This window comes from Neltuma alba, unplaced genomic scaffold (genome assembly GCF_004799145.2).
Source record: "Neltuma alba isolate B1F8T4 unplaced genomic scaffold, ASM479914v2 tig00012872_pilon, whole genome shotgun sequence".
In the NCBI taxonomy this organism is placed as follows: domain Eukaryota; kingdom Viridiplantae; phylum Streptophyta; class Magnoliopsida; order Fabales; family Fabaceae; genus Neltuma; species Neltuma alba.
The window spans coordinates 33,854-45,982 of record NW_021637251.1 but is presented as its reverse complement, the minus strand read 5'-3'; the positions used below and the strand labels follow the sequence as shown (position 1 = coordinate 45,982).

The 12,129-nt window shown below is 35.8% G+C and overlaps 1 protein-coding gene and 1 pseudogene across 1 annotated transcript; one reads left to right on the top strand and one right to left on the bottom strand.

The window, feature by feature from the left end:
• The first annotated feature begins 4,489 nt into the window (after positions 1-4,489).
• On the top strand, positions 4,490-5,707 carry LOC114732099 (transcription factor RAX2-like; annotated as a pseudogene).
• A 2,372-nt stretch (positions 5,708-8,079) lies between these two features.
• On the bottom strand, positions 8,080-10,835 carry LOC114732100 (uncharacterized). The gene is made up of 5 exons (XM_028919396.1): positions 10,538-10,835; positions 9,790-9,890; positions 9,146-9,256; positions 8,961-9,062; positions 8,080-8,479 (listed from the first exon to the last, which is right to left on the bottom strand). The coding sequence occupies exons 1-5, from the start codon at positions 10,767-10,769 to the stop codon at positions 8,309-8,311; spliced, it is 717 nt and encodes a 238-aa protein (XP_028775229.1). The 5' UTR covers positions 10,770-10,835; the 3' UTR covers positions 8,080-8,308.
• Positions 10,836-12,129: the final 1,294 nt, after the last annotated feature.

The following is a 12,129-nucleotide window of genomic DNA, read 5'->3' as shown; positions in this document are numbered from 1 at the left end:
CATCTCCTCTTCTACTGATTATAATTGATAGAGTATCCATAGGGTAATTCAGAGAAAACTGATAAATATGATAAATGGATCTTGTATTTAGGACCAAAACCAACTCAACAATTAGGTCCTATATTAAGGACCGGATGAGTACCTAATTTAAACTGGTATATGATCTAATTATGCACATAAGAATAAATAAATGCTATAATTAAGTGATTTTAAATTTTTTTAATTTTCATATTTAATCAATGAGTGGGTCTTATATGAACATCGGTGTTATGTAATCCAAACATATAGAGAGTGTACGTGGATACCCTAGGATAGTTTGGTATAGGGGTGTTTGGCAAAACCAAAACTTAGGTTTCAGAATCACTTTTCCGCAAAACGAGGTAACCTCCTCCACATATTTTACTTCGTAATCCGTAAAAGCACTTCTGAAAAAATGGTTTGGTTCTATCCAAACACCCCTATAGTCATTTTTCGGCTCGGCGGTTTTTGTTCGCATATGTACTCTCGAGGCCGGATGTCAGGATCTATGACTTGTTCATTGACTTCTCTTCCTAGTTTAGCTTCGTCAACTAAATGGCATTATAATTAGTAGTACTACTTTATATTTTTAATATAAAAATCTGTTTAATTTTTATTTTGATTCTAAACATAAGATTTAAATTCAAATTGTCTCTCATATTTATCAAGTTTTCAAAATAATCTTTGTAATAATAATAGTTCTAATCAATATTCTGATTACTAAATATATTCAAAAAATAATACTTATTTATTTTAAATAATTAATTTAATTATTTTTTTAATATAATCAAATCAGTTAACTAGTTATTATATTAAAAAAGAGGTAGTATCATAGGTTACTTAGGCGTAGCCTTGTAGTTGGTTAAAAAAAACAAAGGAGCAGCCTTGCAGGCAATGGACGGAATTATTTTTTTAAGAAAAATATGAATATGAAAATAATTCTGCGAGTAGGATTTTTCAGCGAGTCACAGTGACGCATACTGAAAGAAGTCGACACACGTTTTTCCCCGTGGGACGCAGAGTCGATTGCAATATTTTAACAATAATGCCACGTATTACTATTAATATCTCCAAGATACTGATTACTGGAAGCATGCATCTACCCTCATGTGTTTTTGAATGTCCCCACCACAATAAATGTCAATGAAAACATATGTAACGAACTCATGATTAACCACAAAGAAAATAATGATTAGTCTCCCTCTCTTTTTTTTTTTGGATTGAATTTAGTCTCCCTCTCCTATCTCTCTCTTAACCATGGATGCCATTTTATTTGACTCAGTATATAGCTGCGTGAATATATTTTATCAGAGTCAAAAATAATAAATTTTATTAATTTTAATTTAAAATTTAATAAACTCTCAGCTCGGAAAAATCTACATTTAAAGAGTAAATGATAATACATTTTTGTATTCATTTCTAAATTGAGATTTTAAAATTTCGGAGGTTTTTTTTCTTTTAGATCTCCCTGTCAACGTTCAATATATTCACATAATAAATTAACAAGACGAGTTATGCTGCTTCTAATTCTTAATATAAGATCTTGTTTGACTTTTATTTGGGTGTTAAATATAAGACTCCAATCCACTTTGTCTCTATATATATATTTTTTTTCAAGGTAGTCTTTCTAACAATGATAGTTCTAGTCAATACATTGATTAATAATGATATTTAGAAAAAACGCCACCTATTATTACAAATAACTAACTTAACTTCTTTTTTAATCTCATCAAATTAGTCACTAGCTTTTATTAACTAGAACTAGAGGTAATATTAAAAGCCAATAAAAATTATTTTCTTTGTTCTCTGTAAGTAGGATATCATCTGTTTACTATGAAATATGCATTAATTATATGTTAATTGAGTGTTTATTTACTTGAGAAGAAAAGGAACAAAAGAGCTGTCACGTCATTTTGTAATTTTCCCTGGTTTTCCCCTCCCCAAATCCACATGCGTTATGGAGGAAGAAAACGGAGGGAAGACGTCTAATGCTTACAGGGGCTGGATTCAGACACATCCCCGACTTGGGTGAGGCAGTCAATGGAAGTTAATGCGTAAGTTGGAAATCTATTGCGTCTGGTTTCGAAATTCAAATTGCTTTAGTTGTAAAAAGTCTTATCACCAAACGCTCCCGCTAGGGCCATTAATCAAAGTACTGTGTGTTTTATGACCTTTGACCACTTCACGTGTACGCGACGGTCTCTAATACTGCCTCAAGTTTTTAATATAACACTTAATTAATTAATCTGAAGGGATTGAGAAAGTTAGATAAATTAATTTAGAGTATAATATTTATTGCTTTTTTACAAACTAATTTAGTCAGCTTATAGACTAATTATAATCTAATGATATCCTATAACAAAATATATTTTATTTTTATTTTCTTAAATTAGTCAATTTATCTTATATTATTCTCTGATCCTAATTATAAAATCTGATTTACAGACAAGATCTTATAATCAGATCAAAAATATGTTAAGAATAAAAAATACTAATTATTAAAAAAAAAAGTTCATTTTCTCGTTAACACAAATTTTGGTCGCTTATAATAATTATACGACCATCATGATGGCAACAGTCGCCAGTCGGCAGAAATGATATACGGGTGCTCGAATGATTAAGAAGAAAACTGAGAAAATAAATAAAACTGTTTATGCGGCCAAGTTTAAATACAATGTGATTTGCAACATCACTTGATTTTGAGCACAATAGTATCATCGTGAAGGATCTAAGATCCAGGGCAAACATATATTACTTTCAAAAAATATGATTTAAGAGAAATAACTATGCCAAAAAACATATGATTTCGTATGTACTACCTCCGCTCCTAATTGTAAGAGCTAGTTGACTAATTTAAAAAAATAAGAAAATAAGTTAAGTTAGTTATTTGTAATAAACATGTGTTGTCTTTTCTAAATTATCCTTACTAATCAAGTATGTTGGTTAAAACTATAATTACTAGAAGGACTATCTCGAAAAAAATTGAGTAAATATGAGAGACAAAATAAATTATGGTCTTATATTTAGGACTAATATAAAAGTAAACGGGATCTTTATTAAGGATTAGAGGTAGTAATACTTATGCGATTATGCTCATGATATCGAAGATTAATTTAATTGTTTATGAATTACTCTAACCTTTTAGAAACTATTTAATTTTTAAAAGAAACACATAACTTGAAAAATTACAGGACTCGTGTTAAAAAAAACCTTCAATTTTGTTAAAAAAAATATTATTTCAGTAAAAGTATACACAACCTATAACTGAGAAAATGACAAATAAAGACTCTCAATATGTGAAATTGTGATTTGGGATCCTCAATTGGAAAATGACAAATAAAGATCTAGACCTATATTGCAAATATGAAATCTTGATAAATGTCTGAATTGTCTCTCAACCATATGACAAGTTAATTATGAGAAATGATAAATTCAGTTTAGCGAATGACAATTTCAGTAGATCAAAACACAACTTGGTTGAGGGTATACCAAGTGACAAATTGATTATAGAAAATAACAAGTTCACTTTAATGAATAACAATTTCAGTATACCAAATCACAACTTAGCTAAGAGGCATTTAAACATTTCACCAAAGATTTCATATTTGTAATATGGGACTGGGTTTTTATTTGCCATTTTTCAAATTAAGAGTCCCAAATCATAATTTCATAATTGGAGTTGTTTTATTTGCTAGTTTCCCTTTATAATTTGATTTTACATCAATGTGATGTTAATAGATAATAAAAATAATGATGAAGAAAATTCTAGTTATACACAAGACACGACGTTAGTCACAAGTCATTTACATCCTCTCTTTCTTACAATGACTGGTGACATGGCTGCTCGCGGCTTGCAATACTGATACGTCTACACCCGTAGAGCTTCGTTTTCAGTGGCATATTTGGTACTCCCTCCCCTCCGTTCCTTATTATAAGAGACATTTGATGCTTATAGCATGTTCCTATATATAAGAGACACTTACAAGTTGTCTCTACTTTTTTATGTTGATTTACTATTTTACCCATATTTATTATCTCCAACTCACACTCTCTCTCCCTCCACTTCTCTTTCTTTTATAATTTAATTGTTCTCTTTCATGCTCTCTCTCCTTATTAATGAGGGCATTTTGGAAAAAAATTTATTAATTGTTCTCAACTAATTTTAATGTTTTTTGATCAACGTACTTCGTTATTTGTCTCTTATAATAAGGGGGAGTATTATAAGAGAATTGGGATTATCTAAATTGTGTTACGAAAAGGCTCCCTCCTGCGGTGACAGAATCCTCTGCAGGATTATCAATAATAATAGTATGGCCTATGGCTTTAGATTTTAGAAATTTAAGTGAAAAAAGGCCCTACTCTAGAGTGCTGTGCTATTTAAAGTCTTCTCTATTCCCTTCCAAGTTACCAGAGCTTAAATACACACATCTTCGTCTAATTATAAGAGAGTTGGAAGAGAGACAGAGAACCAGGAAGATGGGCAGAGCTCCTTGTTGCGACAAGGCAAATGTTAAGAAAGGGCCATGGTCTCCTGAAGAAGATGCGAAGCTAAAGGAGTATATGGAGAAACATGGGACTGGTGGTAACTGGATTGCTCTCCCGCAGAAAGCTGGTACGTATTTTCTTTTTGCTAGTTGCAACTCATCAGAATTCTGTGATCTTATTTTGTTATTTCCGTGAATGGTAATTTTCTGGGACAGGTTTGAAAAGATGTGGGAAGAGTTGCAGATTAAGATGGCTTAACTATCTCAGACCCAACATTAAACACGGCCAGTTCTCTGAGGATGAAGATAGAATCATATGCAGCCTCTTCGCTAGCTTTGGAAGCAGGTATATATGTTCATATTCTTAACTTTTTAATTTCCCTTTTGAACCAGTAGAAATAGGAAGATCATAAAATTGAAAGGAAGTTAAAGTCTGTTTCATTTTTCGGGGGATGCAAGCTGACATTTTTAGATAATTTATGAGTATTTGACAGTGGACAAAACGCAGGTGGTCGGTAATAGCAGCTCATTTACCTGGGAGGACCGACAACGATATCAAGAATTACTGGAACACCAAACTTAAGAAGAAAATGATGCTTATGAATCCTTCAGTTCAGGGGAATAAGCCTCGTCATAACCAATCTACCCTTTTAACCATTCTTCAAAATTCCGTACCAGCTTCGCTGTTGTCATTCTCAGACTCTCACCACCACCACCATGCTAACGTGTCTTTCACAGGCTCTTCCAATCTTTGAGGGGCAACCCTTCTGCTTCTAGCTTCAATTTTCAACCCCAGGATAATACTTTCATGGCACCCATTCACAACCTGCCAGTATCCATGGTTGGTGGTGAGGCTGCTAGTTGTAGCTCTTCTGATGGGAGCTGCAACAACCAGGCCACTCATATCAAAGAAGCAGAGTTTGTGTACGGAAGAGATGGGACTCTAATCCAACAGGTTGGTGGCGCGCATAATTATTATCTCACCAATGGATTGTGGGAAGAGAGTTCATTAGATTATGGGATGGATGAGATTAAACAATTAGCAAGCGCAGATAGTTGCAGCAATTTGTTTTCCGATGAGAAGAAGACAGGGGAGAGGATTGTGTACTACTGATGCTGACTGTGGATGAAATCAAAGATTTGGAAGGGGTAAACTAAAAAGACTTTGATTTGGGATCAAGTTTGAGCCAATCATTTTGATAGTACATGGGGAAGTTTCCCTTTCCTCGTGCTTCTCTTTCTGGGAAATGATGTGCGCGACCATAAAGATGTTCCCAGAGAGATTATTGAAGGGAGAAAAGAAGCCCCGAAAACCGGAGTGGTCCTTATCCACCACAACTAAAATAAAGGCTAACAGCAGGCATGCACTATTTTTAATGTTTCAAATTATTTACATATATTAGTCAACAAGTTTTCTGTTTTTATCTGTTACAAATGCATTTTCTTTTTTTCCAGATGATAAGCAGAGTTGGGGATTTTTATAGAGCTTGTTTTGTTCTCACGTGCATTTCTGCAGAAACTATGTATAAACGAGACCATATATTTAACAAATAACAAAAAGGTACAAAACTAGATGATAAGAGATGACATATCCTTGCGAACTCGTTTGCGCAATGATGGCGGTTTAAGGAATCCCATAATTGGCGGCAAGGCCAAAACTAGAAGATCGGTCAAATATGGCGTAGTTTACTGCAAAGACATGATTAGATCTACATAATTAAGCTACGCTGCAGCCTGTAAATGCATCATAGCCTGCTGAAATCCCACTTTAAACACTCCCCACCACCCGGCGGCCAAAAAAAAAAAAAAAGTTGATCGTCAATGTCAGACGCATTTATCATTTTATCTGCATGACTTGATCAACAAATTTTGTGACGCCGGGGATAGGACTTTGGGACTTGCAAGAAAGCAGGGGCATGAATGTGTGTGTTTGTGTGCGTGTGAAAGAGTTAACATTCAAATTCAGTTATGGAAACAGATAACGCTGATGTTTATTGCAGCATAATGCAGCTGATGCAAACTTAATATAGCGCATGTAAGTGCTAAGTCTCACAGGAATACGTGATCTTTCGCATCATGATAGTGTGCAACGGAAAACTATACCCCTCATCAGATATTCAAATGAAATTTCCAACATACATTTATTGCTGATTGGCTGGCTGTTTTCTCTTAAGCAAGCTTTCAAAGTCCAATCTTTGAAATTAAGCCCTTATGGTGATTGGCCCAAAAAGGCCGATAACGGGAAAAAATGGAAGTATTTGACAAAAATCTACAAATTCGCATAAGCGAGAGAAGATGCCGCTCATTGAAATTTTACGGGGCCAATCAGTGGCCAAGCTTTTTGGGCATTTACATAGACATAAGATCCGTTTAATCTTGCATTAGATTTAAAAATGTCCGTCTCTTACGTAAAAGGACAGTGGAAAGAAAACTGGGTTTTGGCACGAGGAAAAGGAAGAGACAATAATTAGGGATGATGATTGAACACTGAAGGTGTGTCAGGTGTTTCACATAAAATCTTATATCTGGATAGGGAAATCATACAAGAATAAGAGTGGATATAGGAAAGGGCAGGTACTAGAATGAGAGTGGAAGGGAGAGTCAATAGGTGTTGGGTGAAGGAGAACCGAACACCTTCCACATCAGACATGAAGTCGGCAAGTGAAGGGAAGGCCGTAAGACTTGGAAGCCTCAGGAGGGGTGGCTATCCCAGAAATTAAAACTAGCGCGTTCCCAATATTGAGCTGCCATCATTATCCTCCTCATACAACAACAACCCGTCGATCCACGGTACCCACTATCCAAAACACCATCCCCTTCCCGCTCGTCTCTTCCTGTCCCTTCCGAAGAACCCGACTTTGAAATTTCACACATCTAATCCTTTTTTAGGGCCAGCTTGCATTTGACTATTTCTTTTGGTAACATAGGGGGCTTAAGGCCCATAAAGCAGCGTACATTTCCCTACTTGATAGTCCTTTCTTTCTTTGTGTGGTAAATCATGATCCTCTCTCTCCCTCAAAAAGACCCTGCAACAGTTAAGAAAAGGAAGGAAAAAGAAGAACTCAGGGAATCATAATTGCCTATCTTATCTTGTCCATTCGAGTTATCTTCTTCAAGAATCATAAAGTTAAATTTAGAAGGTATTTGATACCCATTATTTTTTAACTATACATTTCATTCAAGTTCTAAGGCTGTGTCCCCGGATCTGGGAAGAAGGATTGCGCCTGAGAGCAGCCTATTGCGCCTAGAAGAATCGGGCTTAGCAGACAATCAATTTCAATTAGATATTAGCAGTACAGGCAAGGGGGAAAAAAATAAAAAATAGATACTACCTCCCGCCTTTAATACAAGATCTCGTTTGACTTTTTATTTTGGTTCTTAATATAAGACTCCGATCCACTTTGTCTTTCATATTTATACATTTTTTTCAAGATAAACCTTCTAATATTAGTAGTTCTAGCCAATATACTTGATTAATAAGGATATTTTAAGAAAGACAACACATATTTATTATAAATAACTAATTTAGCTTATTCCCTTAATCTCCTCAAATTAGTTAACTAGCTCTTATAATTAGGACTGGAGGTAGTATTAATTAGCATGAAACCAGTGTCCAATAGATAAATTTCAGTTTTGTACATTGATATACACGAGATACAAATTTTGGTTCCACAGAGTGCCGTTTCAAACCCGCGACTTGACGGGTGAAACTAAAATGCTCTCACCATCAAGCCGAAACTCGGAATGGCGGGATACAAATTTATGTACAGAGCACAAAGAATGATCAGGAGACCTCTAGCATTTATTTATAGGAAATCCCATTGCCAATAGACCTTCTCTACAATCCCTCCGCCACTTTTAACTGCAAGGTGAAGTGTCTCTGAAGCTGGAGGCACCCCCCATAACAGTGGCACTGCAACAGTCATGGTTAGCTTCTCATTCAAACCACCTTTGCTTGCCTTCTCTGCAGCAACAACCTGTCAATTGAAAAGTGAATCAATATCCCAGACTCCAGATTCAGAGAATTTAGGCTGGCACAACAGCACATAAGAAAAATTGATTAGGGAAAAATCTGCAGAATCTGAATTAACTGCCATCAATCTCAGGAATTTCTAGGCATACAGACACCTGGGAAATTATCAGCCACCCCATGATAAATCATACAACCAATGTCAGAAGGGAAGAATACAATTTCCATAAATAAACCTCCACTCGAGTTCTAATAAATAATTAAACGTTGGCAGACAAATGGTTCTCACTCCAAACTTCTATAATCATGGGCATTAAAGATATGCTGAAAATTGACATGTCGGTGATGCATTTGTGAGTAGAACATCTAGAGATTAAATATTAAGAATAACTTCGGCACCAAATTTTTTTAAGTCATGAAGAGAAGGAAAACGTGGGACGGTAGGTTAATAGTGAACAAAAATACAAAGGCATGGTGCTACGACATACCTCCCCACCATGCTCCAAGACTGTGTCTTCCACAACATCACTCAGCATCTCAATGGAACGGCAGAAACCAAAAATACAGAGTCTTCTGCCCATATCAAGCCCCTAGAAGGAGAATTCAGATGGTAAGAGATTTGGCAAAACAAAATAATCTCAAAAGATATGAATTCAAAAGGAAGAATACTTACATTAGTCGCTGCAATATCAAAGAGAGCACCTAGACAAAGACTTTGATTAGGATCCATGTAGTCACTCTCTTGGAATCGTTGAAATCTCTGGGCAGTTTTCCCTTGTTTCTTCTGTCAAGCACAGACATCTGCTTAGTCATTGGCCTATCTAAAAGAATATTAGATTGTGAGATGGAGTGTAAACAAGAGAATATGGTATAAAGTTGAGAAAGCTCTAGACAAGCAGATCGAGTCTTCACCTTGAAAGGATGAACCAATGATGCCAAGTATTACACGTGACAAACCAAGACACATATTTTAATAACAGAGAGAGCATCAAACTTATTGTTAACACATGCGATATATCAGAAGGAGAAACTACAAAAGGCAGGTGAATTCTTGCAATGTATATTGTAGAAAAACCTCATAATCATGATGACACAGATCCTAGGGAATCTTGACCTAATGACTTACCCTTTTAAAGCACATATTAGCTCTTGAAATAGAGCAGCAGTACAACATGCCAACAATTTCAATACAAACAGAGGAATGTCTGAGTTGGTAATTATGAGTTTATGACTGGTATAAGTGGGCTCGCTGCATGTTCTTATTATTGTCCTTGAGCTCAAAAGTAAAGGCTAAAAATTGCAAAGTAAAAGGCATACATCTGAAGCCCTAACACGACGAGGAACCACGGAGCCTCCAATCTGAATCAGCCCATCAGCAGTGAATAAGGTCACTCTCTCCTCAGGAATCCATTGAATTTCTGATATGACAAACACCATTGGAGTTAATTCAGATAATATCACTAAGAAATTCAAAGGATATGCTTATACATGAAAGGTTTGAGCATTTTTTAAACTTAATTCTAAATGAAGTGAATCTGAATTGAGAAAAATCAGTGATCTTAACACAAATTTTACTTTGAATTATTTTGATTCATCAAATTCCAAAATCTTAGCTACATAGTAATCTTTAAGTTTCTGGAAATGTTTATTATGGACTTGATAAGGTCTTCGTGAATACATAGCATGCACAATGTAACATAAAAGTTCATAAAACATCAATATTCACCGTAAAGATTAGTTACTTGGCTAAAACCATCTTAATAAATCTTGGGCAGCGCATTATCCTAAAATGAGTTTCAAAAATATCAAGTGACACTTGATTGATCGGTGACCCAGAAAAAGGTACCCCTCGCTTGATGCCAAAATTACATCACAATAACACATTAGAAAGCAATTCGTAGTGCCGCAAAGAAATTACAAAGGCAGAACAAATCCACAATGAAGGAATCGTCTTCGACAACTGCATGCCTTGCAGTTATAAAGTCTACGGTTGAATTCAGAAGCATAAATTAAGCTGATTTTAGCATTAAAAATTCATAGATAGAAAAAAGAAAAATAAACGTACCGCCATCTTCGGACCAAGGGAAAAATCCGAAGGAATCATCACCGAAAACATTGCCGGAATCGGTGGCTCTTGTGGCGAAGTGGAAGGGACGACACGAGGGCCGAGGACGTGAAGCCCAGAACTGATAAGAGGTGAATGCAAACAGAGAGGACGAGGATCTCGATTTCTTCGAACGAGAAACAGAAGGAACAGGAGAGAATCTTGAGAAGCAAAGAGAGGAAGTTTCCGCCATCAGCAGGAGGCAGAGGAAGGGGTAGAATATCGGGGAATCTAAGGAAGGAGAGAGAAAAGGAGGGAAAGGGCGGGTCCGGAAAACGAACTCCACATATAAATAAGAACAAAGAGATATCCACGTGGTTGGCCATAGAAGTAGAAATATAAAAAGGAGATGTCCACGTGGACAGGCGGGAACTCTACCAGAATTACGGGAACAATTACCAGCCCCTGAAAATCTGGTGTCAATTTCTTTCTCCTTGTTGCCTCCAAGTACCTAAAAAAAAACTCGCCGGATTCTATGCTCCTCGGGCAGCCGCTCCTGAGAATTGGATAATTTAAAATTCAATTCGCAGCTAACCTCAATGATGATAATGACAGTATGAAACTAAATAGTAGCTTAAAGAAATAATGCTGATGAATGTAGCTGATTACACGCGCTCTATATTAGATAAGGTCATAATTAAAATTTTAAATATTGATAAAAAAATTACAAAAATTTTTATAAGGAAAAATAATCTGTCACTTTTTAACTTGTGGTTGTGGATCAGGAACTGCGCCATGAACTAATCGCAATTGCTGTCCTCAAATGAGATTTTACAATGGGATTTCATAAATTAAAAAAAAAGGACAACTAACCACGAAACAGGCTGACATGGAAACAGAGATGGGCTGAAAGACTTCTGTATGTTTTCATTATTTGCACCGAACACAGTCCAATGCTCAGACCCAGATGAAAAATTCAGACAGCCCACACCTTGTTGTCCGAAACAAACGCAGTACCCCTCTCCAGAAACAACAAAAAGACATCACGCTCGACGGGAAAACAGTTGGACTTCGACTGTTCCACATTTCCAGCCAGTCCCATGACATAGGATTTAAAAGTTGTTATTAAAAAAAAAAAAAAGCATTAAAATTGACTATGAAGGAAATATATATATTATTATTTTTAGTTAATTTGTTGGTTCCTTGTAGCCGAATGGACACAACTGCCTTTGCCTCTCCTTCATTTTTTCAAGCGTGAGGGTCGAATTCTTCATACAGCAGACCCGGTCCGCGAAAACAAGAGGATTCAAGCAACATTTTGGTCTCCCCATCTTATCAGGTTTTTGCCTTTGGATGTTGGGTCCATTGGAATATCTGATCTGTCACATGGTTTTTAGCGCAAACATGTTCACTCCCCTAGAAACCCCTTTGATAAAAATGAGAAGCACCAATTTTGTGACAAATATATTTTGATGTTTAGCCGGTTACTTAACGCATTATTATGCATTGGTTTCATGTTCAGAAGGGAAATAACATTCCAGCATAAAAACGGATCTTTGACAAATGAAAAAGCAGAGCGGGGGAAACACACAAGGGAAGAATGTACTTTGACC